The sequence below is a fragment of the Neofelis nebulosa genome, chromosome 1, assembly GCF_028018385.1.
Source record: "Neofelis nebulosa isolate mNeoNeb1 chromosome 1, mNeoNeb1.pri, whole genome shotgun sequence".
NCBI lineage: Eukaryota > Metazoa > Chordata > Mammalia > Carnivora > Felidae > Neofelis > Neofelis nebulosa.
Window position 1 is genome coordinate 281,120 of NC_080782.1, and position 27,593 is coordinate 308,712.

The window sequence follows — 27,593 nt, forward strand, 5'->3', positions numbered from 1 at the left end:
GAGCAGGCACCTGGCCCCCGTGAGTGTGTGCATGTGTGAGCGTGTGCAGGTTTGTGATTAGGATGCTGCAGGCCTGGTGAAGGGCCATAAAGTCGCTGCACTCACATGGAGAAAGGGGCTGGGGAGCTCTGTGCAGCCTCTTTGTTCGGGGCACTGGTCCCGTCCCCGTGGCCCAGCAGAGCAGGTCTCGAGTATGAAGTCTGAGGGACATCAGTCCACAAGCCCCCTCCAGCCCCCACCAGGCCTCTTGTCACTGCGACACTTGGCATCACTGGGCACACTGGTTTTGTCCACCTGGGGCAGAATGGTAGGTAGTTGTTTTTTGTGGGGTTTTTTTTAAATGTTTACATTTATTTTTGAGACAGAGAGAGAGCATGAGCAGGGAAGGAGCAGAGAAAGAGGGAGACACAGAATCCCAAGCAGGCTCCAGGCTCTGAGCTGTCAGCACAGAGCCCGATGTGGGGCTTGAACTCGTCAACGGTGAGGTCATGACCTGAGCCGAAGTCGGATGCTTAACTGGCTGAGCCACCCAGGCGCCCTGGTTGGTAGTTGTCTTATGTCCACCAGCGGTGCTCTTGAGGTTCTGCTGAGTGCCAGGCCTGTGACGGTGCCGGGGACACAGCAAGGAAAGAAAGAGGTCGGTGTTGTGCTGGAGCTGACATCCCTGAGTGTGCACAGGGACAGGGTGCTGACACGTGACCACAGAACCAAGTTCTGCAAGGCAGAAGGACACGGGCACTGCACAGACTGGGGCAGGGTAGCCCAGGTGACCAAGGCCACACTGAGAGTCACAAGAACAGCAGCCTGCAGGGCTGGGGCTAGTCTGGGAGCCAGAGGGCAAGGAGTGGGTGGGACAAGGTCACAGAGGCCTGGGTGAGAGGGGACACAGCAGGGCCCATGTGGGAAGCACCCTGGGCTGCAGTCTGAGGCTCATGCGGGCTGCAGGGCAGGAGGGGGCCCCGAGGCCTTCCTAAGGACACAGGGAGGCACCACTGGTCTGGCCTCCAGCCGGGAGGGCTGCTCGGGCCCTTCCGGTCTCTCCTGCACTCGTGTGCCCATCTGGTTGGTCTCTGCACGTTCTCATTATGTCAGGATAGCAGCGTCTCCTCAGTTACAGATTTTCTGTTTGTGGCTTGTCTTTTCATTTAGAGATTCTCTAAAATAGCATACAAGAGGTTAAAATTTTAAATGTCTTTTTCTTTATGGCTTATGCATTTAGCATCTTAAGAAATAACTGAGTGCCTCTGACATAAAGCCTACTCAGTCTGATATTATCTTGCCCCATCAACTTTCTATGGCCCTGACTACACGTCAGACTCCTGCACACTGACCATCCCGTTCCTTCCATGTTCGGCTGTTTTACAGTCCATTTACTTGTGCTCTGATAATTGGTATATTTGCATGTGTTTCTACTTCTCGTGTCTCTAGTTACACAGGCCCTCTGGTATTTCTGGCCTTTCCTATGTCCCTAGGGGATTGCCTGTGTTTCCTGTGTTCCTTCCCCCGATTTGTCTGGAAGTTACAATTCTGCTTCGGTGGCTATCGTTGACATGTGCTCTTAACGAGGTGTAAGTTAGAGCGAATCAAGGTCCCTGTTCTCCCAGAACAGACAAGGACCAGCTGCTGCACCCCACTCTGCACTCCTGCCAAGGCCGGGGTCTTTCCTACAAGCATCCTTGGGGCTGCTTCTGCCAAAAGGTTTCAGTGAGAGCTTCCAGGATGAGGAGGGGTCACTCCCAAGTGAAATGCAGGCCCGCAGCTATGAGCTCCTGGGTGGGGAGCTTCCCTGACTCAGGGTTCCCAGTACCTGGGAGAAACTGTTTTGGGGCTTTGTTGTTTGTTTGCGCCATCCACTCTTACACTGAGGCTGCACCCTTGGTCCAGACCCCACCTGTCCCACGTGGATGTGAAAGCCCACCCTGGGCATCAGGTCCCTCCCACCCCCACCTGTCCTTGCCCTAGGGCAGTTGCCCATCATGCTTTCCTGAGCTTGCTTGGGCTCACCTGTGCATTTCAAAGGGGCTTGCTGTTTTCATCCAACATTTTACAGGAGGCTGTTCGGTCTGCCAAAAAGAGAAGTCAAAAAAAATTTTAATCGAGATTTGGGTTTTTTAGTTTTAAGGAGGAAAAAGCATAAAGCCCTTTAACAACCATCTCATTTCTACCCATATTGGCTGAGGAAGTTATTAGGGAGCCCTATCTCCAAACGCAGATGTCCACAGCCCAAAGCTCCAGGTGGTATGTTAAATGTTGCCGAATTTGAAATAAGTCCTAAAAGCTTTGATAAATTTGGCAAATTTTTTATTCATTAGTTTCAAAGTACCTTTACATTCACAATTTCAAACATAATTTCAACTTTTTGTGTACATCCATTGTTCAACTTAGTAATATATTTTCATAAATTACTAGGTACAGATGAAACCACAAAGGGGTCCACTCTCGGAGTTGGTATCGTGCCACAGTACTGCCCCTCCTCAGCCGTTCAGCTGATGGCAAGTTGCGGTTTGTACGACCACAGCAATGGGGGGGGAGGGGCTCACACACCTGCATCCCCCTCCCCCACCCTCCTTGGGTCCAGGTGTGTGCACATGCTTGTGCGCCCCACCCCTGCATTGCTGCCCCCACTCTCCTCCCTGCTGGCTCCCATGCCTGCCATGTTCTGGTCTCCTTCCTGTTTGATTGATCTTGGCAGGATTTCAGGAGGTGCCCATCTGTACGGTCTAGTAACTGTAATGTAGCGAAAGGATCTGTTTTCCGTCAGTATAAGGCAAATAGCGCTTCTTACCACAACAGGCAAACCCTGAAATCTGAGTGGCTTAACACATGTTCTCGCTCATTCTGGAGGTTAGTTCTGGCCAGTGGGCCTCTCCTCACACAGTAACTCAGGGACCTGCTTCCTCCTCTTCTTTCCAGCTAGTGCAGCCCCCCCTACCTCCCACCCCTGCACCTCTGCCCAGTGACACTCCCCATCCCCAAGACCCACCCCCCACCCCACAGCTTGGCCTCCACCCTCTTAGCATTTTGTGACAACCAGTCTTACTGTGGGTTGTTCCCAGGTGGGCTTCTGTTTTGTTTGTACTCATTACAAGGGGTGATCTTGAGATGTGCTGATCCTGAGGGGCTGGGCTCATTTTTGATTCCAAGGTGTAACAACAGCTAAGAAGCTGCGAAGTAACAAGCTGGGTGTTGAACTTCACAGTCAGATGTGACTGATTACCAACCGTTACCCACCTTGTTCATTAATTTACTGAATATCTGCCCTACGCCAGTCACGGGTCTGGGGAGGAGCCGGGGCACGGCGAAGGCCACAAAACCCCTGCCACATTGTGACAGGAAAGACAGATGTGGACAAATAAATACACAGAGCCCCAGTAATGGAAACCATGGCGGAAATACTCAAGATGAGGCGGAGCGATGGAGGGGCACAGTGGCTCCCTCACTGAAGGAGGTCACAGAGGGTTACAGAAAGGACACACGGGGAAAGACACCATAGTGAAGATGAGTACTGAGAACGGTGCCCAAGGAGAGGCACTGGCAGGTGCACAGAACAGCCGGCCTGGGGCCGCGGAGGGGAGAGGACGGGAAGGGCTGGAATAAGAGGGGCTGAGTGAGGAAGGGACCCTCCTCACTCCACCCCCGTGGGAGCGACCCGGGCCGGGACCCGGTCCTGAAGGCTACCTTGCCCGGTGGGAGGAGACAGCCACCCCACAGGTCTGACAGCTCAGGCCCCGCCTTTCCGGCGCGCGGCCGGAAGCGGAAGTGTCTGTGGGCGGCTTACTTCCGGGCCCAGAGCCGGGCGGCGGCGGCGGCGGCGGCGGCGGCGGCGGCGGCGGCGGCGGCGGCGGCGGCGGCGGCGGCGGCGGCGCAGGCGGTGAGTCGTAGACGGCGGCGGAGGAGCGCGAGCTCCTGGGCGGTGGTCGGCGCGGTGCGAGGACGGAGGGGACGGAGGGGGGAATGGGAGGGGTCGGGCTGGGAAACGGGCAGCACAGCCGGGCTCTCGACTGTCGCGGCCCGGCCGCTCTGTGGCCCGGAAGGCTTGGTTGAGGCCGCGATGTCTCCCCTCACCCCGGTGGGTAGGGGCCTGTCGACTCCGAGAGCGCCGCTCGCTGGGGAGCTTTCGGGGGGCACCGAGCCAGCCGCAGGGGGCCGTCCGAGGCCTGCTGTGCGCACCTGCGACCGGCTGGAGGCCCGCTTCTGCGGTTACCGTCCCACCCCGTGCGGAAAACCGTGCAGGTGTGCGGCCGGTGGAAGCGCGGGTTACCTCTGCAGTGAGTGTCGGCTGAGGAAGAAACGCCTGCCTTCGGATGGTGGAATTTAAGGCTGGTTGCCTTTGGCATCTGCGCATTTTTCTGTCCCGTTAGATTCTCGGCATTGGTGGGCATTGGTGGGAAGGACTGGTTGCAGCGCAGTGCCTTTCGAAAGAGGAGCAGAAAGGCGCATCCTGCACCCAGTGATTACCTGATACAGAGCCCATGGCGGAGATAGCCGGTGCAGTTCTGGGTTTTTCTGAAAGCTGTGGGAATGAGGAGTCAAGTATTAAGGGAGAGGATGGCCCTTTCGCTTTAAGAAGCTGTATACAGCAAACATGCGCAGAAGTAGGAGTTCAGTAGCTGAGGTCAGGGGATCCCGCGTGTATGAAACCCTCTCATTTGGCAGGCCTCACCAGGTACCCCTGTTGGTGCCAGGAATAGAGCTCTGGAGCTGGGTTGGAAGGTAGGTTTGCCCGGCAGGCAAGCGTCCGTGCCCTGCACGTTGTACCTGAGCACAGGTGCCTTCTGGCCCTCATCTTTGTTTATTGGGCTGTCCAGTGCAGGCAGCAGAATGCTGGGTATTACAGACGGCAGTGAGTTTTGAGGGGAACCCTAGGGCGTGGGCTGGGACTTGAGCAGGGGAGGGGTGAGGCATGTCGAGGTGTGTGCTGGTCCTGTGCCTCCGCGTCCTCACCGAGGCCTCTGGGCACAGCCGCCCCACCGATGTGGCCAAAGGGTTCTGTGAAGGCTCCAGAAATTGGCCTTGTCTAGGGAAGAGAAGTCCCTTGGAGACCGACATCTGACAGGATGAGGGGTCTGAAGTCCCCACGGACACGTTCTCTGTTCAGAGATCAGAGTTCATACCTGTGAGTGCCTCCGTTCCACTTAGGGGTAGAACTGTCTTCATATCAGAGTGCTGAAGGTTTGCATTTCGTATTAAGGAGCTCGTAATCCCGGTTCAGCTTTCAGGTTTAATGGGTTAATGATCTCAAACGCTGTCTTTACAGCTCCGTTGTGAACAGCTGACTGTTAGGGGAATGAGTTCTGTACCTGCTATTTCTCCCTTCCCTGACCTCCTCCCGCACTCTCCCCCCGCCCTCACAGGACACCTCTAGCATGACAGGTGCAGACATCCCACCTGCTTTGTAATCATGAAGGAAACAGACCGGGAGGCTGTTGCGACAGCGGTCCAAAGGGTTGCTGGGATGCTTCAGCGCCCGGACCAGCTGGATAAAGTCGAGCAGTATCGCAGAAGAGAGGCCCGGAAAAAGGCCTCTGTGGAGGCCAGATTGAAGGTACGAGACCAGAGAGGGCATGGGCGTCGGCTTCACTCCCAATCAGGACGGATCTCTTTCTTTTGAGTTCTGGGTTTCTGCACAACATCTTCATTGTAGTTTTGCTAAATTAAATTGGATTCTGTGACGATCTGGAAAGAGGCAGAATGGAACATCACCTTTCCTTAACACATTCCTTCCAACCCTGTATTACCAAGCAGTAGATTCACAAAGGAGATTGTGGGAATATCGGAAGTCCCAAAGGAACACCCTTAAGAGAATGAGGCAGCAAGGTCACCTCTTCAGTCGAAAACGCTTTTAGCATCCAGGTAATGGCAGGCTTGATGAGACGGGTGAGGGTCATTCATTTGTCCCAAGATGGAGCATCTGAAGGCCGGTTAGACTTATTTAGAATGGTAGTTTTCCTTTCACTTAAAAAATAGTTTGGACCCGCTACATTTGTAGTCGGAATTTGTATCTGTTCCAGAAACTTGTGGGATTAACAGATGATTATCACTGGTGACTTAGGAACCTTGTGCCGTCTGTTACCACCGTCTTAATGATTTCTACCTGCAGTTTATGACTCCTGGGTCAGGTGTGTTCCTGGCTTTGATTGTGCCACCTGGTCTTTCCCTTCTCTGTCCCCTCCCTTCTGGCTCTACAGCTTGCTCGTGGCCATTCGGCATCACTGGTGGAGGGAGTCTGAATCTCAGATGTACCAGTTCTGCACAGTGGCACTGTCCATCATGAGACATGAGCCAGAGAGAGGGCCGGGGGGTGGGAGGGGGGAGAGACAGAGACAGAGACAGAGAGAGAGAGAGAGAGAGAGAGAATATCTTAGGCTCCAGGCCCAGTGCAGAGCCCGACACATCTCCCCTGGGTGTCTGCCCTAGGCTGCGATCCAGTCCCAGTTGGATGGTGTGCGTACAGGCCTGAGCCAGCTCCACAGCGCTCTGAACGACGTCACAGACATCCAGCGGTCCCTGGCCGATGTCAGCAGAGACTGGAGGCAGAGCATCAACACCGTTGAGAGCCTCAAGGATGTGAAGGACGCTGTCGTGCGGCACAGCCAGCTTGCTGCCGCCGTGGAAAACCTCAAGAACATCTTCTCAGGTGGCTGGGGGGACAGCTGAGGAGGGCGGGTGCCTTGGGCGTCAGGGGCAGCGTGCTGTCTGTGCTCTTCCCCACAGCTCTGTGGGTGATGCGGGGGTGGACCCAGCTTTCGTGCAGGGTGTTTTGTAGACCTGCCTCTGCACGGATAGTGGGTTTGATTCCCGCCTAAGCAGTTGACTACTTGTTTGGACTAAGGACGAAGGGACCAGTTGCAAAGACCAGGAGAATGCTTGTAGTTCTGTTTGTCGGGACAGAGGCACAGAAACAGGTTAGTCAAATAAGCCACAGTATGGCTGTTAGATCAGGGGGCCCTGACGGGCCAAGGAGAAGATGCATCCTGGTGAACAAGACAGAGGGTCCAGTTTCCAGAGAGAGGTGACGCAGGAGAGTAGCGTTTTCCAGGTGGAAGAGAGTGCTCACAGGCCAAGGGTGGGGAGGGCAGAGGAGGGACTGCTCTGCGGCATCAGGCAGCTCAGCGCGGGGGACCTTGGGACCTGGTGGGGGTCTGGGGGCTGGCGGAGTGGCGCAGGGAAAGGGAGTATGGAGTGGCCCTTTCGGAGCCCTGTCCCGACACCTCATTACTGAGAAGAAGTAACACTCCACAGCCTTCTGGAACAGTGTCAGTCACCTGGGCGGGGCTCTCTGTCCACTCTGCACAGTCCAGAGTCTGTCTCCCGCCACCCTCATCCCCTCCCCTTTATCAGGGTCACCAGCATCCCAACCAGAGGCCTTGGGATAGTCTGAGCCCGAACCTTCCTTTATCCCGTGTCTGGTGTCCGTGGATTCTTTGTGTCCTTGCCTAAACTCTGCTGGACCCCTGAACGTCACATGGCCGCGTATCTCCCACCACTGTGAAACTGCAAAGCACCGTGGCAGCTTGCATCCTCAGGCTCTGACTCCTCGGCCCTCTCACGCCTGGTCCGACCCCTCGCTCTGCACTCAGCCTCCCAGGGTCTGATACCTTGGGCCACCTTCCAAGTTGCTTCCCACATAGCTACGCGAACGGCACAGCTGTTGCCGGCCCTGCAGCGGGTGCTAAGGAGGCAGCTCCTCTTGGTGGCTGTCCCCAGGACTAGCATGGAGTCCCCATGCCCGACTCTCCTTTGTGACACCCAGCTGGCACCTTGCTAGTTAATCTCCCTCCCTATGATTTCCTTCCAGTCTTGTAAAACTAACGCCAGATGACCAGAACGTGACTTTACTGGAAGCAGTCCATCCACAGGAGTTGAAAATAATTTCCTTCCCTTGAGGAATGAATGAGGCTGTGTTACATATGTATTTTTGTTAGGAGTAGATCTTGCTGGGAAGATATGCTGGTGTTTTGTTTTTCTTTTTCTTTTTATAATTTTTTTAATATGAAATTTATTGTCCAGTTGGTTTCCATACAACACCCAGTGCTCATCCCAAAAGGTGCCCTCCTCAATACCCATCACCCACCCCCCTCTCCCTCCCACACCCCCATCAACCCTCAGTTCTCAGTTTTTTTGTTTTTTTTTTTAATTTTTTTTTTTCAACGTTTTTTTATTTATTTTTGGGACAGAGAGAGACAGAGCATGAACGGGGGAGGGGCAGAGAGAGGGAGACACAGAATCGGAAACAGGCTCCAGGCTCCGAGCCATCAGCCCAGAGCCTGACGCGGGGCTCGAACTCACGGACCGCGAGATCGTGACCTGGCTGAAGTCGGACGCTTAACCGACTGCGCCACCCAGGCGCCCCTCAGTTCTCAGTTTTTAAGAGTCTCTTATGCTTTGGCTCTCTCTCTCTAACCTCTTTTTTTTTTTTTTTTTTTTCTTTTCTTCCCCTCCCCCATGGACTTCTGTTAAGTATCTCAGGATCCACATAAGAGTGAAAACATATGGTAACTGTCTTTCTCTGTATGACTTATTTCACTTAACATAACACTCTCCAGTTCCATCCGTGTTGCTACAAAGGGCCATATTTCATTCTTTCTCATTGCCACATAGTATTCCCATTGTGTATATAAACCACGATTTCTTTATCCATTCGTCAGTTGATGGACATTTAGGCTCTTTCCATAATTTGGCTATTGTTGAGAGTGCTGCTATAAACATTGGGGTACAAGTGCCCCTATGCATCAGCACGCCTGTATCCCTTGGGTAAATTCCTAGCAGTGCTATTGCTGGGTCATAGGGTAGATCTATTTTTAATTTTTTGAGGAAATTCCACACTGTTTTCCAGAGAGGCTACACCAGTTTGCATTCCCACCAACAGTGCAAGAGGGTTCCCGTTTCTCCACATCCTCTCCAGCATCTATAGTCTCCTGTTTTGTTCATTTTGGCCACTCTGACTGGCGTGAGGTGATATCTGAGTGTGGTTTTGATTTGTATTTCCCTGATGAGGAGCGACGTTGAGCATCTTTTCATGTGCCTGTTGGTCATCTGGATGTCTTCTTTAGAGAAGTGTCTATTCATGTCTTCCGCCCATTTCTTCACTGGATTATTTGGTTTTCGGGTGTGGAGTTTGGTGAGCTCTTTATAGATTTTGGATACTAGCCCTTTGTCCGATATGTCGTTTGCAGATCTCTTTTTCCATTCCATCGGTTGCCTTTTAGTTTTGTTGGTTGTTTCCTTTGCTGTGCAGAAGCTTTTTATCTTCATGAGGTCCCAATAGTTCATTTTTGCTTTTAATTCCCTTGCCCTTGGGGATGTGTCAAGTAAGAAATTGCTGCGGCTGAGGTCAGAGAGGTTTTTTCCTGCTTTCTCCTCTAGGGTTTTGATGGTTTCCTGTCTCACATTCAGGTCCTTTATCCATTTTGAGTTTATTTTTGTGAATGGTGTGAGAAAGTGGTCTAGTTTCAACCTTCTGCATGTTGCTGTCCAGTTCTCCCAGCACCGTTTGTTAAAGAGACTGTCTTTTTTCCATTGGATATTCTTTCCTGCTTTGTCAAAGATTAGTTGGCCATACTTTTGTGGGTCTAGTTCTGGGGTTTCTATTCTGTTCCATTGGTCTGTGTGTCTGTTTTTGTGCCAATACCATGCTGTCTTGATGATTACAGCTTTGTAGTAGAGGCTAAAGTCTGGGATTGTGATGCCTCCCGCTGGTCGTCTTCTATTACTTTGGCTATTCGGGGTCTTTTGTGGTTCCATATGAATTTTAGGATTGCTTGTTCTAGCTTCGAGAAGAATGCTGGTGCAATTTTGATTGGGATTGCACTGAATGTGTTGATAGCTTTGGGTAGTATTGACATTTTAACAATATTTATTCTTCCAATCCATGAGCACGGAATGTTTTTCCATTTCTTTGTATCTTCTTCAGTTTCCTTCATAAGCTTTCTATAGTTTTCAGCATACAGATCTTTTGCATCTTTGGTTAGGTTTATTCCTGGGTATTTTATGCTTCTTGGTGCAATTGTGAATGGGATCTGTTTCTTTGTCTTTCTGTTGCTTCATTATTAGTGTGTAAGAATGCAGCTGATTTCTGTACATTGATTTTGTATCCTGCAATTTGGCTGAATTCATGTATCAGTTCTACAGGCTTTTGGTGGAGTCTGTTGGATTTTCCGTGTATAATATGTCATCTGCAAAAAGTGAAAGCTTAACTTCATCTTTGCCAATTTTGATGCCTTTGATTTTGTTTTGTTGTCTGATTGCTGATGCCAAAACTTCCAACACTATGTTAAACAACAGCAGTGAGAGTGGACATCCCTGTCATGTTCCTGATCTCAGGGAGAAAGCTCTCAGTTTTTCCCCATTGAGGATGATATTAGTTGTGGGCTTTTCATAAATGGCTTTTATGTTTAAGTATGTTTTTTCTATCCTGACTTTCTTGAGGGTTTTTATTAAGAAAGGATACTGAAAAAAAAAAAAAAGAAAGGATACTGAGTTTTGTCAAATGCTTTTTCTGCATCGATGGATAGGATCATATGGTTCTTATCTTTTCTTTTATTAACGTGATGTATCATGTTGATTGATTTGCGGACGTTGAACCAGCCCTGCTCCCAGGAATGAATCCCACTTGATCATGGTGAATAATTCTTTTTATATGCTGTTGAATTCGATTTGCTAGTATCTTATTGAGAATTTTTGCATCCATATTCATCAGGGATATTGGCCTGTAGTTCTCTTTTTTTACTGGGTCTCTGTCTGGTTTAGGAATCAAAGTAATGCTGGCTTCATAGAATGAGTCTGGAAGTTTTCCTTCCTTTTCTATTTTTTGGAATAGCTTGAGAAGGATAGGTATTATTTCTGCTTTAAATGTCTGGTAGAATTCCCCTGGGAAGCCAAGATGTGCTGGTTTGACGGCCTTCAGGCTTTTCTCGTTACCTGTAACTCAGGAGTACTGTGCACACAGCCTGCCCCCCCTCCCCCACTTTATTTTAATGTAAGATACACAGGGTGGAAAGTTCATCAGCCTGATTGTTTGCGTGTACAGTTCTGTGGTGTCGAGTGCTTTCACGTTGTGTAGCTGTCATGACCACCCACCCCCGGGACCCGGGACTCCTCTCGTGAAACAGGCGTGGGACAGTGTTGCGTGCCTGTCACATGCTAGTAAAACTGAAAGAAAAAACAAATTTTACACCCGTTCAATGTTAGCTCCCACTTCCCCTCCCTTTACTAGTTATGGGTCTGTTTAGATTTTCCGTTTCTTCAGGGGCGCCTGGGAGGCTCAGTCGGTTAAGGGTCCCGCTCTTGGTTTCGGCTCAGGTCATGATCTCATGATTACGAGATTGCGCTGACATCTGGGAGTGTGCTTGGGATTCTCTCCCTCCCTCTCTCTCTGCCCTCACCTGCTCACACTTGCTCTCAAGATAAAAAAAATAAACTTAAAAAAAAAAAAAAAAGATTTCCTGTTCTTCAGGGTCAGTCTGGGTGGGTTTGTGCCCCTTGTCTAGGTCGTTGTACAGTTTCCAGGACTCTTGTGGTCGTATTTCTGCAGGATCGGCAGCCATGTCCCCACTTTCATTTCTGATTTTAGTATTTGAGTCTTCTCTCTCTTTTTAAGACCATTTAGCCAAAGGTTTGTCAACTGTTGATCTTTTCAAAGAACCACCTTTTGGTTTTGTCGATTTTCTGTGTTCTTTTCCTGTTGTCTGTTTTGTTTCTCTCTGCTTTCCTCTTTACTGCCTTCCTTCTGCTGACCTTAGGGTCATCCTGCTCTTCTCCTGGTTCCCTAAATTATAAAGTTCGGTCGTTGACTTGACATTTTTCCTTTTCTTTGATGTAAGCATTTAGAGTTCATACACTTCTCCTTTAAACTGCTTTCCTTGGTCCCATGAGTTTTGGTGTGCTGTGTTTTCATAGGTATTTTCTAATTTCTTTTGTGATTTTTTTCTTTGATCCAGTGATTGAATACGTTTAATGTCCACAGATTTGTGAATTTTTCTAATGTTACAGATTTCTAACTTCATCTATCATGGTTGGAGAAGGTATTTTGTATAATATCTGTCTTTTAAAATCTACTGAGATTTAATTAGTGGTGTAAGATATGGTCTGTTCTGGAAAACGTGCTCTTGGAGGAACAGGTATGCCACTGCTGGGTGGAGTGTCCCCTGGGTGTCTGTTAGAAGTCGGTGCTTGTGTGGTTCAGGTCCTCTACGTCCTTACTTCTCTCCTGACTGCTTGTCCTGTCCGTTACTGTGAGTGACATCGAAGTCTCCCAACTATGATCACAGGACTTATTCCCCAATCTTGTGGATTTCTGCTTCTCGTAATTCGGTGGTCTCTCGTTGAGTGCGTAAATGTTTGTAATTGTATCTTCTGGCTGTAAAGAGCTTCTTATTAACATATAATGCCTTCTTTGTGTCTTGTAAACTTGTTGATTTGGGGTCTGTTTTGCCTGATACTGGTAGGGCCACCTGCTCTAATCTGGTCACTGTTCACATGGAGTGTTCCCTCCGGCCTCTCATTTCACACGGTTTGTATCTGCGGATCTCAAGTGAGTCTCTTGTAGATGCCAGGTGGCTGCATCTTGTGTTTTTGTCCATTTTGCGGTCTTGGTCTTCTGATTGGAGAGTTTAATCCGCTTACATGTAGAGTAATCCCTGATAGCGGGTGCCTTACTTCCGTCATTTTCCCATTTGATTTCTGTGTGCCTTACAGCCTTTGTGTCTCTCGTTTCTGCATTATTGTCTTGTTTTGTGTTTAGTTGATTTTTTTGTAGTGAAATGGTTGAATTACTCCTCGTTTCCTTTTTTTATATATCCAGTAGCTGTTTTCTTTGTGGTTACCATGGGGATCACGTTTAAAAAATAAAGTTAAAATACTCTGAATTTATCCTGGCTTAACTTCAATAACAGATGAAAACCCTCCTCCTACATGATGCCGTCCTTACCCCTTTTCAGTTGTCGATGTCACAAACTTACATCTTTGTATGTTGTCCAAAAACAGACTCACTGGTTGTTTTGTTTTGTTTTTATGTATTAGTGTCAAATTATGTGGAATTATAAACCAGTTATAGTAATATTATCTTTGAGCAAGTAATTTTTTTCCTAGCTGTATTAGTCTTTTAAATTACTTAGAACAAGAAGTAAAAGTACAAACCAAAGTTACAATAACACTGGCTTCTCCAGCTACCCATATATTTACCTTACCGAAATCTGTATTTCTCGACCCAGCTTTGCATTACTGTCCCGCATCCTTTCCTGTCACCTGCAGGGCTCCCAGGAGGTCTCCGGGCAGGTTTTGGGGTCACGAGCTCCCTCAGCTTGTGTGTGTCTGGCAGTGTCTTCATATCTCCTTCATTTTGAAGGATCGTTTTGCTGGGTATGGGACTCAAGTGACAGTGGTTTCCTTTCAGTCTTCGACTGTCCCAGCCCCCTGCCGTCAGGCCTCCACGGTGAACAACCTTCTTGTCTTACTGAGGTTCCCTCATAGGCAGCCAGCTGCTTCCCCCTCACGGCTTTCAAGGTTCTCCCTTTGTCTTTGGTTTTCAGCAGTGTGTTTGTAACGTGTCTTGTTCTAGATCCTCTGAGTTTTTTCTTCTTGGAGTTTAGTGAGTTTTCAGATGTTCATAGACCTGTCTTTGATCAGGTTAAATGCAAGTTTGACCACTAGTCAGATCATTTCTCTGTCCCCTTTTCTCTCTTTCCCTCTTCTGGGACGCCCACAGTGTGCGTGCTGGTCACCTGATGGTGCCCCACAGACCCCCGAGGCTCTGGTCACTCTCCTTTAGTCCTTTTTTCCTTCTGGTCCTCTCACCTGGTAATGTCCATTGTCCCATTTTTGTCCGCAGTCTTCCTTCTGACCATCAGACCGACCTTTGTACACTTGAGATAAATGTTTTCACTTTCAGGGTGGTTTTTGGTTTCCTTTTAGGGTTCCTGGCTCTTCATTGATGTTTGCATTTTGTTCCTGTATCATTTTCTGGACTTTCTGCACCTCTTTCTTTAGTCTCTGGAGCACATTTAAGACTTGCTATAAAGTCTTTGTCCAGTAGACCAACCACCTAGTGTTTCTCACAGATGGTTTGTGTTGGGTAATTTTTTCCCCTGAATCTCCATACTTTCCTGTATCTTTTGATGCCTTGTGATTTTTTTTTTTCCGTTGGACATTGGGAATTTGAATCTGGTAACTTGAGAACTCTGAAATCAGGTGCTCCTCTTCCCCAGGGGGTGGTTTTGTTTATTACTTGTGTTTTGGTTATTGGAGGCTGTCCCTGTGCTGCAGATCAGACCAAGAAGTGTTGAAGGTCTTCTCAGGTCTGCTGAGCCCGGGCCTATGTCTGGAGGGAGAAGGGAATAAAAACAGAGGGGGAAAGAGGCACTGGCTCTTTAAATCCTCCAGAAGTCACCTGGTGGAAGGGAGAAGGGTTACAACATTGATGGTGAGCCTGTAGTAACAGTGGGCTCCACCTCCGTGTCCACATCTCCCTGATCAGCCAGCAGTGGGGACACAGATCCTTAGTATTGGAGGACGTGGTCCTTTCTGCTCACCCAGGTTCTCTCGGGCTGTGTGCGAGCTGCTTCAGGAGCACGTGGCGGGCTGGGCCGGGCCTGGGGAGCTGCTCCTGTGCTCAGAGCTGCGAGGGACTGAAATTAACCTCAGTTTACCACCAAGCCTTCTCTGGGAAGTTGCTGGCCTTCCGCAGACTCCACAGTCCAAGCAGTTACCCAGCTTCTGCCAGTGCAGTTGTCTGGGTGGCAAGACAGGTCCCCATGCTGTGTCCTCTGTGTCCTTCCCGGCATCCCGCACAGACAGGTCCCCATCCTCTGCCTCCTTCCCAGCGTCCCGCACAGCCTTTTGTGTGGTTTTCACAGTGCCATCTGGTGCCTTTTTCCCTAGTGCCCGAGATTGTGAGGGAGACCCAGGACCTCATAGAACAGGGGGCACTCCTGCAGGCCCACCGGAAGCTGATGGACCTGGAGTGCTCCCGGGACGGGCTGATGTACGAGCAGTACCGTATGGACAGTGGGAACACTCGTGACATGACCCTCATCCACGGCTACTTCGGGAGCACACAGGGGCTTTCGGACGAGCTGGCCAAGCAGCTGTGGATGGTGCTGCAGAGGTCACTGGTCACTGTCCGCCGTGACCCCACCTTGCTGGTCTCAGTTGTCAGAATCATCGAAAGGGAAGAAAAAATTGACAGGCGCATACTTGACCGAAAGAAGCAAACTGGTTTTGTTCCTCCCGGGAGGCCCAAGAACTGGAAGGAGAAAATGTTTGCCATCTTGGACAGAACTGTGACCACTAGAATTGAGGGCACACAGGCGGACACCAGGGAGTCGGACAAGATGTGGCTCGTCCGCCACCTGGAAATTATACGGAAGTATGTGCTAGATGACCTCATTGTTGCCAAAAACCTGATGGTTCAGTGTTTCCCCCCGCATTATGAAATCTTCAGAAATCTCCTGAGCATGTACCACCAGGCCCTGAGCACGCGGATGCAGGAGCTCGCGTCCGAAGACCTGGAAGCCAATGAGATCGTGAGCCTGTTGACTTGGGTCTTGAACACCTACACGAGGTAACTCCAGGTTCACTCTTGCATTTCGTTCACGTAGAGTTGAGTTCTTTTGCTCTGGTGTGTGCTCGGCACCCTCAGACTTTGTTTTCTTGCCGACGAAAGTCTCCTCTCTGGCCTGTTTGTGGGCTTCCCCTGAGGTCAGGGCCCAGACTCTGGTTGTGTGAACGCCCTTGTGTTTAGGTGGTGCCCTTGGTGCCCAGGCCCTATTGAGCGGCTCTGTGTGGCGCTTTTCTATGATACTGAGCCTGCTGTGCGCTAACCCATTCCCTCCTTGTGGTGGCACCCCGAGTGTGTGATTTCACCCCGTTGGACAGGTGGGGACGCGTGGGCACAGGAGGTCCCGGGACCTGCATAGTCACATGGCTGGTAAAGAGGCACCACTCCGTCCTCCTGGCTTCCGGTGCCCCCAGTCTGGTTTACTCTCACCAGTAGCTGAGAAAAGTCTGTTCTCTTTGCATTCCAGCCTTGTGGTTTTATCACTTCACAAAAGGAATGAGCGATTTTGTGCTTGATTGGTTTGAGGTTGATCTAAGAATCTCGGGTGAGGGGTGCCTTGGGGGCTCAGTCGGTTAAGCCTCTGACTTCGGCTCAGATCATGATCTCACGGTTTGTGAGTTCGATCCCCACGTCTGGCTCTGTGCTCACAGCTCAGAGCCTGGAGCCTGCTTGGGATTCTGTCTCCCTCTCTCTCTGCCCCTCCCCCACTCGTGCTCTGTCTCTCCCTGTCTCAAAAATAAAACATTAAAAAATTTTTTTTTTTTTTTAAAGATTCCCTGCGTGTAAATCTAGGATGAAAAGTCTTTTAATAGTCACAGAATTTTCTGAAGTTCACTGAGGAAGACCTTGTATTTCTTCGTTTTTTTAAATTTTTTTTTTTAACGTTTATTTATTTTTGAGACAGAGAGAGACAGAGCACAAACGGGGGAGGGTCAGAGAGGGGGAGACACAGAATCCGAAACAGGCTCCAGGCTCTGAGCCGTCAGCACAGAGCCCGACGCGGGGCTCGAACTCATGGGCCGTGAGATCGTGACCTGAGCTGAAGTCGGCCGCTTAACCGACTGAGCCACCCAGGCGCCCCTAGACCTTGTATTTCTTACACGTAGTAGACTAGCTGTTAGTACTCAGCGTTTTCATTGTAAATAAACATTTAGGGAACACGGCATAAGGTGTGTGAGTTTTCTGAACATTTAAACCTTGGACTTTTGAGGACTAGCCACACGTAGATACTAACTTCTTTATGGAAACTTTTTTCTGGAACTCAGTTCCCATCCGTGTCTTCTTAAGCACAGTTGCCTGAACGTATTGACACTTTTTGCTGACTCACGTTCGGTTATGAACCGCGTAGATTAGCAACACTAACTTCAGGGTCTGGTTTCTAAGTTATTGTACTTGGGTGTTCCTCCCTTGTTTGATAGAACCTGTCTACTGAGCACCTTGTATTTGCCAGGCCCTGGCCTTCCCCATGGGGAGGTGCTATGGGTAGAAAAAACAGTTCTTCCTCTCACAGGGTTTCTTTCCTGAGTGATGTGGGTGCAGCCGGCTGAGGCCAGGGAATGAGCCGCCTCATGTGGCCCCTTCTCGCCCAGCACTCTCCCCAAGCCCTGCCTCCCCTCCCCGGTGTGGCATTGTTGGGGGGGGGGGGGGGCTTCGTGTATGACAAGACCCAGGAGCACTTACTTGAGTGTTTTCTGTCTTCCTAGTAATTATTCTTTCTCGCTTTATCCCTGGTTTTGCCATAGTGCAGAGATGATGGGGAACGCGGAGCTGGCCCCAGAAGTGGATGTCAGCATCCTGGAGCCTTTGCTTTCTCCAGATGTGGTCTCTGAGCTGCTTGACACATACATGTCGACTCTCACTGTGAGTAGGTGCTGTGTGGTCCCGAGCCAGGCTGTGTCCCTCACGTAGACGACGATGTGGGCTCTCTGGGTCACGCTGCCGTCACCGAAGCCAGTGGGCAAGAGAAGGCAGGGGAGAGACCTGTTTTGATGTTGGCTTCCTCAGGATGTGCAGGCTCTGTTTCTGAGAAGTTGGGTCTCGAAGTGCACGTGGCCGGTTAGATGAAGAGGGCGGCTTGTCCTCTGGCCACTGGGTCTGGAGGTTGAGGTACGTGTTTGAACCTCCTCCGGCTGGAGTGAGGAGTGAGCCTGTCCTACCCCTGGAGGCTTCGGGAGGCCCCGGATGTCCTGCTGATGGGCAGTGGTGCCAGCCAGCCTCTTAGAGCTGAGCCCTGGAGTGGGAGGGTGGTGGCAGTTGGGGACCAGATGCCGCCCAAGACCCCCAGGTGGCCTGGGGTGACAGGAGGAGGTCAGGGTCTGCTTCCTTGGACAAGGTGAGCCCGAGTAGCAGATAGCATTCTGACTGAGGTGCTGAGCAGGGTGGGGTCTGTGTCCTGAAGTGACAGTGCTGGTGTGCGGGTCTTCGTGGACGGGTCTGCTGGGAGCATGGCGGCCTTTGTGCTTCTGTGTACTTCTGACCGGCCTGGCCTGGCCTGCAGTGAGGTTCTCGCCCAGAAGGTTGTCTGTGGAGGCCCCACCTGCCATGGTGGTGGCTTGTGGCACGGCTCGTGTGGGAACGGGGACTCCCGGGACCCTGAGTTTGGTTTCTGCTGCTGCACCCCTGAAGAGAGGACATTGCCTTGCTTCAGAAGGACCTGTTCTTCTCTTCTTTCTCTGTGATGCTGGACTTCTTTTAGTCAAACATAATTGCCTGGCTGCGGAAAGCACTAGAAACAGACAAGAAAGACTGGCTGAAAGAGACGGAGCCCGAAGCTGACCAAGACGGGTACTACCAGACGACACTCCCTGCCATCGTCTTCCAGGTACTGTCGCACCATCGAGGGTCATTCCTGGGCTGTCCATGGGCTCTGTGGGTGCTGCAGATCAGCATGAAGCCGCCCCTGTAGTAAAGACAGAGGGAGCCCCACCTCGTACTTCAGGCCCTTCTCCGTCTGAAGCAGTTGTGCCCACAGTTGCTTTAGCTTCCGTAAGGTTCGGATTTGAACTGGAACCTAATTGCGTGTTATTTGCGTATGGTGCTCAGATAGGAGTTTGCTTTTTGACGTTTCCTCATGTTGGAAATGTCCAAGATTTGTCTTCATAAATGCCGCCTGATTGAACATCGCCTGATGGATTTGGGAAGGGGTCCTTTATGTTTTGGCCATAATCATGCCTTCTTATGATTACTTTTTGATGCTTGGCACTTGCTGGCGCCCTCCAGCTTCTTTCCTGTCGGCTTTTCTTCCTGGAGGAAGCTTTCTGGCAGGAGGGGGGCTGAGCCGTGTTCTGACACTTGTGTGGGACCGTATCAGTGGCATGTGCTAGGGCACCAGCTGGGCACAAGTAAGCGATGTGGGCGTCTGTCTCTGGGTGACAGCGTCAGCATCCGATGGGGCCCCACCCTTTCCCTTATTTTGGAAACTGGTGTCCTGACAGGCCTCGTGTGCAACAGGCCTGGAGTTGGCTTGGCCGTGTGGCCTTTCTCTGTCTCTGTACATCTGCCTCCCCTCAGTCCAGTGTATACCCTTCTAACTCTTCGTAAGGAATCCCCGTGGCAAATCATAGCCCAACCCCGGGCACCCGTGTGACCCCAGCCACACCCAGCCTCCCTGTCTGGGGAGCATATACATTTCCCTCTTTGTGGAGACCAGCCTGTTTGCAGGTAATTAGGAAGTGATTCACTTGGTTTTTTTCTATCTAGTGAGAAAGTTGTTTGACTAACTTTGTTATTTTTCAAGCGGTTTCATTTTTTTTTTCCTGGATGTGGACTGTAACTACCAATTGGCAGATAGGGGTTTTATGTAATGGGAAACTCTTGTGAGTTTATATGACAATTGATAAGTTCTCCAATTTTTAGATGTTTGAACAGAATCTCCAAGTTGCTGCTCAGATAAGTGAAGACCTGAAAACAAAGGTACTAGTTCTGTGTCTTCAGCAAATGAATTCTTTCCTGAGCAGGTATGTATTTTTGCCAGCGTGCGGATTTAGAAAGTGTATGTTTTCAAAACTTAAAAGCAAAATTTTGATCCCGATGCGCCTGGTGTTAAAAAATGCTTGAAGCCCGGATTTGCTATAGTGACCTTTGTTATTTTGAAACAAGCCTTTTCTTACTGTCTTCCTTCGGAATGGACTGTGCCATTTTCCTGAGAGTCTGGACGGGTCCGCTGGGCAGTGAGGTCTCCTGGGCAGCGAGGTCAGGGCCGCGTCATTAGAGTCTCCTCCAGACGCGTCCTTCCTGTTGCCTGAACTGCCCCTGGCCCAGGAGGGGGAGACTCCTTCGGTGGTGGCTGCACATTCCATCACTGGGATCGGCCCTCCCGGGGGTCTCGGGGTGTGTTTCCAGGACCCCTCCCTCCCTCTGCATTGTTCACAAAGGAGATTTTCAAACCTCTACAGAATTAGAAAGGTGTAAAAACCTCAACCCGTCATCCGTCTTCAAAAGCTGTCCCTTTAGAGCCCCCGTCACCTCATCTGTACACCCCGAGGACTTTAAAGCAAATCCCAGACATCCAGGCACCTCATTTCCTGCGTTCTTATCTCACTGGAGGGCCATCAACCCACGTACACATGAGCATCCTTTCTTGGGATCATCTGACACCAAATTTGTATTTGGGTCCCCCCGTCCCCCTGTTGATCCAGGAAAACCTCTTTCAAGTTACATATTCAGACGGGGTAGCGGCAGGGTCTGCAGTGCGAGGTCTCGGGTCCTCGAGTGCGGCCTGGCCCCTCTTTCAGCCACTGGCCTGTGGACACGTGTCAGATTATCTCACAGTGCCTAACCCTGACTGCCATCCACCTGCCAACCACGTGTTGGCTCCAAAGGCTGTGGGTTTCATCTTTATCACCTTGCCCTTTGGCAAGAAGCCCGCACAGGCAGTGTGTACACGAGGAGATGCACGTCCCTGTGTCCTCTGCTGGCTCAGGCGCCGACAGCTGGGCCCCTCACTGAGAGTCCCCGTCAGTCACCCCCCTGCGCATCATGGCCTTATTTAGTCCTTTTGTTAGCAGAAAGAGGAAACTTTCCTCATCAGCCTCAGAAGCTTGATTACCTGAACCACATGTCGGACAGAAAAGCAGAATAAATGCTTAATTATTTCTCTGTAATTGGCAGTTTTCAGTTTGCTTCTTTCTTGAGGTCTTTTAAACGTACATACGGTACGTTGTGCCATTCTACTCCTGTACGTGTTGGGGAATCTCTGTAACAAATTCAGAAATAAAGCGTGTAGTGATCTCACTTGCTTGTTTTCTTGACCTCAAATGAGTTATTTATTTTTGAGTAATTTATTGGTTCTTCAGAAAGTGAAATTTTATCTAATATTTGATAATGTTCTCAACACTATCGTATGCATTTCTAGGCAAGTTGTATGTCCGATGAAATAATAATTTCCCATTTACTCAGAAATATTTCTAAATATTTGTGTAATGAGAATACTGAACCATATTTTAAAGCCCGAGAGAAGATTTATCTTCAAGAGTCCGTTTAAAGTGATCAGCTTCCCTGGTCTTACAGATCATCCCAAAACTCAACCTTATTCGTAAAGACTTGCCTGCTCAGGTGTCAGCGGTGCCAGATGTATTTATGAGGTGTGATGTCAGCGTGGCGCCCGGCACACCCACCTGCCCCTCGACTGATGTTTACTGGGGGCTGTGTGTTCCAGATACAAGGACGAAACCCAGTCGTACAAAGAACAACACCTGAGGGACCGGCAGCACCCGCACTGCTACGTGCAGTACGTGATCGCCATCATCAACAACTGCCAGACCTTTAAGTAAGTGACCGTGGACAGGGCGGCCCAGAAACAACAGAGGAGCGGGTAAGGGCGCTCGGCCACTTCACGGAGCCGTAACTGTTGCCTCGTAGAGAATCCATAGTCAGTTTAAAGAGGAAGTACTTGAAAAGTGACGTGGAAGCAGGCGTGTCTCTGAGCCAGCCAAGCATGGACGGGATTCTGGACGCCATTGCGAAGGAAGGCTGTGGCAGCCTGCTGGAGGAGGTCTTCCTGGACCTGGAGGTGGGAGCCGCTTCTTTGCCGTTTCGTTTCTAGGCTGAACACGGGGCTCCCGTCCTGTGTGCCCTCGGGGACACGCACCCAGCTGACACTCGACTTCACCTCTCCCACTGTCAAAGGGCTTTTTCCCTCTCTGACGTACGCCTTGTACGACAGAGGCCCAGGTTTGGGGCCCTTCCAAGGTACAGCTGAGCAGAGACCCCGTGAACTGTGAGGAGACTCAGTGGGGGCAAGTGTGCAGACGGATTACATTCATTAGCGAGTTCTTGAAACCAGAACCAAATTGAGAATATGTGCACACTGCCCACGCATCACGTAGACCAGTCTCAGCTTTAAGTGAAAACACAAAACAAGCCATTAACAAAGTGCGTTTCGCATCACATCTGAGGGATAATACACCGAGAACAGCAAGTCAGGTTAGAGGGCTTGGCATTATCTAGATATGTTCGCAGAAACCAGAATATATTGAACAAACTAAAACTGTGATCGATCTCAGGTCCTGCTGGGAAGGGAGTAGCTGGAAAGGAGTTTTTGGGGTGATTGGTGGGATTGTTTTGTGAGGTCTGTAACTTTCTTGAAAATGGCGTAGAAAACAGATGAAATGTATACGTTTGAAATCATTTCAAAATAAAGTAACAACTCTAAGAGAAAAGTAAAGGATGACCAAGTTTCACAGAAAAGGGTTTTTACAAGTGTCCTAAATACAAAACAAAATTGCCTATCTCCCTGACCTTCAGGATATGCAAATGCAAGCCAAGTGGTATCTGTTGCTTAGCGGGACAGCAAGGGTTAAACACGGCAGTACCTGTCCGTGTTGTCGCCGGCCTGGGGACAGACGTGCAGACAGCAGTTTCTGGAGGGCTACTGACGCTTCACTTGGCACACTTGTGGACTGAGTTACGCTCTTGGGGTTTCACCTGCAGAAACACAAATTCGTCGCAGCCTTCTTTGTAATTGCCAAGTGTGAAAAACTGTAAGTGTCCGTCAGGCTGGGGTAAATAAGTTGCAGAGTATCAAGCAATAAATGCACGTGAATGTTAAAGGCAGCACGTGTACTGCAGGCGTGCGTAGAGGACGCAGCCCAGCACAACGGTCACGTGCGGCGTCCACCTCCCGCAGCTAAGGTACGCGTTCGCGGATCGCGGGCCAGTGGGGTTTCCCGTGAGTGTGTCTGCTGTCACAGAACGGCACCAAGGCTCTGAGCACCTTCCTCCCGATACACATGACTTGGGGACAGCGTCCAAGTGACGTTTTTCTCTGTCCTTCACTTTTCAGCAACATCTCAGTGAGCTGATGACGAGGAAGTGGCTGTTGGGGTCCAACGCCGTGGACACCATTTGTGTTACCGTGGAAGACTATTTCAATGACTTTGCCAAAATTAAAAAGCCGTATAAAAAGGTAAGGGCACGGGCACAGCCACTTGGTGTTGGCGTGTGCTCACCTGCACGTTGGAGCCCACATGGCATCTCGTGTGGAACTCAGTGTCCAGTTCTTCTGTGACTGGGTGTTCACAGGTGGTTTCAATAACCCGAGGCAGGGAGGACACATCAGCGTCTAAAGGGGTTTCTGTTGTTCCTTTAGCCTTACTGCCTCCTGGCACCCCACCAAACCGTCTTTGGCACAAGGCCACACACCCAGGCAGTGCTCGTGGTGGGGACCTCTGGCAGGGAGGGTGGAGGCAGTGGCTGTGGACCAGGGTGAAGCAGCCGTTCCCTCTCCGGATCCCCGTCCCGGGCACAGGCAGCCTGGCTGTGTTTCCACTCCGGCAGAGGCCCAAGGGTTCTTCCCCGTGCGGCCGGGCCCTGCGAGGACCTGGGAGCCCTGCTGCAGATGGGCGAAGGAAGGAGCCGTGTGCCCGAGCCCCCGTGACCCTCGGCCGTCTGCATGAAGTCCTCCTGCAGGGCCCGGGCGTCTCTCCTCACTCCCTCCTCGTGTGTCCTGCCAGGGCGTTGGGCCGTGTTTGTGTACTGTAAAAAGTGATACATTTTAAGAAGTTTGCTTCTGGCTTGTGGAAGTGGTTTTAATACACTGACCTCACGTTCAGATATTGTAAAACTTTGTGAGCGTTTCTAGGATTTGTCTCTGGACCCTTTCAGACCTGTACGTATGTGGTTGTGTCATTTTAACAGAGACACTGTTTTCGTTTCTGGTCCTCGCACCTTTCGTGTCTTCCTGTCCTGCTGCGTTGGCTGGGACCCAGTATAGCCCTTGTCTAAGGACTAATTTTACAGGGAATTCTCGTGACTCAGCCACTAAAAGTGATACCTGTAGGGAGGCCCGGTGGTTGGAACCCCCGACTGACCGCTCCCCTCGCCTGCCAGGAAGCCTCTGGCCGGTCAGAGGTTGGCGTGCAGCCCTCTCGTCCGTTGCTTGCACAGATTTTGGTTCCACTGTTTACTTCCGTAAACATCTGTTGTGTCGATGGAATGCCGGTGTCTGGCAAGTGCTGTGTGCAGGCCTCCGGATGGTAGATGGGTCTTGTCTGGACGGCTCCTCTCGGGCGGCTGGCGGGCGCGTGTCTCGTGAGAGAACCTTGTTTCCGGTTTCCTTTCACCACTTAGTGGAAAGCACCATAGAGAATGGGGTGGTGGTTCAGCGAGGTGATGCAGTGGAAACCTCGGATGTGCACCTGCTGGAGGGTTCTGCCGGCGATTGGCGAGGGCTCGCCCGCCCGGGTCTCCACAGAGGGTGGACCTCCGCAGGGACCTCGCTGACCCTGGGTCTGCCCGCAGAGGATGACGGCAGAGGCGCAGCGGCGCGTGGTGCTGGAGTACCTGCGGGCTGTCATGCAGAAGCGCATCTCCTTCCGCAGCGCAGAGGAGCGCAAGGAGGGCGCAGAGAGGATGGTCCGGGAGGCCGCGCAGCTCCGCCACCTGTTCCGGAAGCTGGCCTCCGTGAGTGCCGCCTGGGCCCCGAGGCTTTCTCATTGTCCCCACCCCCAGGGCCATAGGCCAGTTGGTCAGGGACCGGGTGACCTGTCGGTCCCTCTTGTGTGGACGGGAAGGTCTGGTGGACCCTGTGGCTGAGGCTTCATGCACTGGGGCGTGGCTTCTAGACCCTTGCGGGGCAGCGCTAGCCAGACGCTGGCCTGACCCTCATGGGCAGTCCTGGGCTCACTCCCTGTCGACTGTCCCCGCCCTCCTGCCGGCAGCACCGCCATCGAGTGCTTGGTGAGGGCTCCACTGTGGATCCTGAGCTGGCTCCAGAGCCACCTACATAGGAGGTGGGGAGCCAGCCAGGCGGCCTCTGCCAAAGTGAGGGCTTGACAGAGACTCGTCAGGGGTCCCCCTTTGTGGCCCTCAGCCGCTGGCGCCCTGTCTTCCAGGGTTTGGGGGAGGATGCGGATGGGTACTGTGACACCATCACTGCCGTCGCAGAAGTTATTAAGCTGACAGACCCGTCTCTTCTCTATCTGGAAGTCTCCACGCTGGTCAGCAAATACCCAGACATCAGGTAAGGGCCAGTGTGCCTTCCTGTTCCAGCTAGAATTCATGGCACAGAGCAGTAGGCTCATTCCTAGGGTCACTGGGAAGATGGGAGAGCCTGGCCGTCAGGTGTGAGCGCCACTGGGGGGGGTGGGGCGGGGGGTCTGGGCTCCTGTGGGGACAGACTGGGGGGCGACCGCCAAGAGTAGATGGACTGCAGAGAACAGCAGTGTCTCTGTGCCTCCCCTGGCCCTCCACAGGCCCTGGAGCCCACAGGCCCCCAACATGGGACGCGTCTCCTGGGGTCAGCACCAGTGAACAGGTGGGGCGTCGGTCACGCTCTGTTTGCTGGGGAAGGTGCACAGCAAGGTGGCTTCAGGAAGCTCCTCTTGTGCTCCTGGGTTCAGAGAAGAGGGGACACGTGCCACACTCGACCAAGACACTCGGCCAGTGTCTTCCCTTTCTGCCAGTGCTCTGGGCTTCAAGCAGGAGGGCCTGGTGGTCCTGTCCTCCCCAGGGTCCTCCTGCTCTAGGCAGGCAGTCCATTAAAGATTTAGGAGAACAGAGTCTAGAAAGCTTTGTGCTTGTAGCTTAAGAAACGGCCACAGTGAGAGGAGAACTCTGGTTTCTCTGCTGTTACGAGTGGTTTGCAGCTGTCCAGCCCCCTCTGGGGCCTTGGGGTTGGCTGAGCCAGGCGTGGGGAGAGCACTGGGGGAGTTTGAGTCGGGCCTGGGGGCCAGTGGCTGTGTGTGCACCCCTGACGCAGCCCTGGTGTCCCCACATCCACAGGGATGACCACATCGGTGCACTGCTGGCCATGCGGGGGGACACCAGCCGGGACATGAAGCAGACCATCATCGAGACGCTGGAGCAGGGCCCGACGCAGGCAAACCCGAACTACGTGCCCATCTTCAAGGAGATCGTGGTCCCCAGTCTGAACGTGGCGAAGCTCCTCAAGTAGCCCGTGGGCCCCAGCCTCGCTGTGGCGCTGTGCCCGTCCCCCACCCGTGGCCCCGGCCTTGTGACGCTGTGCCCGTCCCCCACCCTTGGAAATGCGTGGCGGCCAGAGGGACATGAGGCGCCCAGGTCCCGCATGCCTGCCTCTGGTGGGACCGCGCCCGTGGCTTCTTGATGAGTGAGCTCTCTGATGGCCATGGCTCTTCTGGTTGTCTCCTCTCTTGTCCTTTGAGGGGGCCTCATGGTGCCTGTCCCCCTTAACCCCTGGGTCTCCCCTCATTTCTGCACGGTGTAAACACCTCCAAAACTCTGCCGCTCAATAAAAGAGTCTGAACTCTTGCAGGAAAATGAAGACTTCCTGGTTGTGAAGGGTTTCTTCCTCGGGGTGACCTGGTAAGGTTCCAGGGCCCGGAAGCTAGTTTCTGGTTGACACGTGTGCAGCCCAGGGACGTGCGTCAGCCCGGACCAGGGGGCCTGTGTTCCGCAGCTCTGCGTGGAGCCCCCTCGTGCTGAGAGTCCTACCGGGTGAGGTTGGACAGGCGTCCCTCTGGTCCGCCCTCCCGCAGGAACAAGCCTGGCACCTGTGGGTATGGCCGGGCAGGTCCTCGCTGGAGACGTCGTGAGCGTCAGGTCTGACAGACTCGAAGTGAACGTGAACGTTTATCTGGTGCGCGCTTCAGGGTCTGTGCTTACGCCTGACACGGGATCCCGTAGACCCCCGTTGTGTAACCATCTCCACGGCAACTGCTTCAGCAGTGGCTTCGTTTGCACATTAGTCTTTAATCTCACGACAGATTAACAAAGAAGCCACGTCAGAGTGAACGGCAGGGCCTTGTATGTGGGGTGTGAAGGGTCCTGACCCTTCCCCACGCTGCCGTTCGCCAAGGGGGTTCCTCAGATGCGCCGTGCGGTGCCGGCCACGATGAGGGACGGGGTGTTGCCCTGCTCCCCCGCCCTCGCGTCAGGGGCCCAGGGACTGCAGACCCCTCGGGAGTGCGGCGGGGGCTGCTCTGAGCAGCCGCGTCTGAGTCTCTGGGACGTGGGCTTCCCTTCCTCTCCAGCCACGTTCAAGGTGCAAAGCTGGTAACCGCCTTTATTTCCTCTTCGCAAGATAAAAAAAATTCACACGTAGGACTTTTTCCGGAAGGAACCCACGCCTAAACGGGATGAAATAACTAAACATGGGATGCACTTCCTAGAACCGTTACTGGTTCAGGAGAGGCGTAACTTTTCGACAAATGTGTAGTAACGCCCTGTCTCTTCGTGTACATGCTAAGTATGACGTCTTCATGCCTGCGTGGAGCAAGTGCCCAATGCTTTTTGAGCGCATACAGTGAAGAGTTAACGATCGTTAGTTATTGTCCGTATGATAATAAAAATACATCTATTTTTCCACCAGCTGAGAGAATTTTCACTTCATGTTACTTTGGAGCAAACATCCGGGGTGAATCTTCACACGATGACAGCAGACCCCAGTGGTGCACATGGTTCTGGCCGGTCCCCTGCCCTGATCGTGTGATGGTCACTCCGGTGTCCGCGGTCCCTGCTCACTCACACCTGCTTCCAGGATGCCTGCGGCGATGGTGGGCTGAGCATTGGCTGCCTGAAGTGAATGCCAGTTGCCGGCGCGTCCCAAACCCTGGGGACT

At 51.8% G+C, this 27,593-nt stretch overlaps 1 protein-coding gene and 1 long non-coding RNA gene across 5 annotated transcripts; one reads left to right on the forward strand and one right to left on the reverse strand.

The window, feature by feature from the left end:
• Positions 1-336: 336 nt before the first annotated feature.
• LOC131499851 (uncharacterized) lies at positions 337-3,672 on the reverse strand. The gene is made up of 3 exons (XR_009256086.1): positions 3,041-3,672; positions 2,005-2,063; positions 337-1,156 (listed from the first exon to the last, which is right to left on the reverse strand). It is a non-coding gene; the product is annotated as an uncharacterized LOC131499851 (long non-coding RNA).
• Positions 3,673-3,846: 174 nt separating this feature from the next.
• On the forward strand, positions 3,847-26,297 carry EXOC3 (exocyst complex component 3). Of its 4 annotated transcripts, none has more exons than XM_058707206.1 (13): positions 3,847-3,871; positions 5,355-5,545; positions 6,418-6,637; positions 14,878-15,559; positions 17,299-17,416; positions 18,252-18,377; positions 19,412-19,512; positions 21,213-21,323; positions 21,416-21,566; positions 22,839-22,961; positions 24,296-24,457; positions 24,889-25,016; positions 25,778-26,297. In XM_058707206.1, exons 2-13 carry the CDS (start codon positions 5,402-5,404, stop codon positions 25,947-25,949), a joined length of 2,238 nt encoding a protein of 745 aa, XP_058563189.1. In that variant the 5' UTR covers positions 3,847-3,871; positions 5,355-5,401; the 3' UTR covers positions 25,950-26,297. The 4 variants fall into 4 exon arrangements, with proteins under 4 accessions (XP_058563189.1, XP_058563268.1, XP_058563330.1 ...); XM_058707285.1 differs by lacking the exon at positions 3,847-3,871 and adding an exon at positions 4,005-4,233; XM_058707119.1 differs by lacking the exon at positions 3,847-3,871 and adding an exon at positions 4,329-4,713.
• The last annotated feature ends 1,296 nt before the right edge of the window (positions 26,298-27,593 follow it).

Excerpts from the sequence above, each read along its gene's own strand:
- EXOC3 (XM_058707206.1), top strand. The coding sequence starts at position 5,402 with ATGAAGGAAACAGACCGGGAGGCTGTTGCGACAGCGGTCCAAAGGGTT. Across the intron at positions 6,638-14,877 it reads CCTCAAGAACATCTTCTCAG|TGCCCGAGATTGTGAGGGAG; the intron begins GTGGCTGGGGGG and ends CTTTTTCCCTAG. Across the intron at positions 21,324-21,415 it reads AACAACTGCCAGACCTTTAA|AGAATCCATAGTCAGTTTAA; the intron begins GTAAGTGACCGT and ends GTTGCCTCGTAG.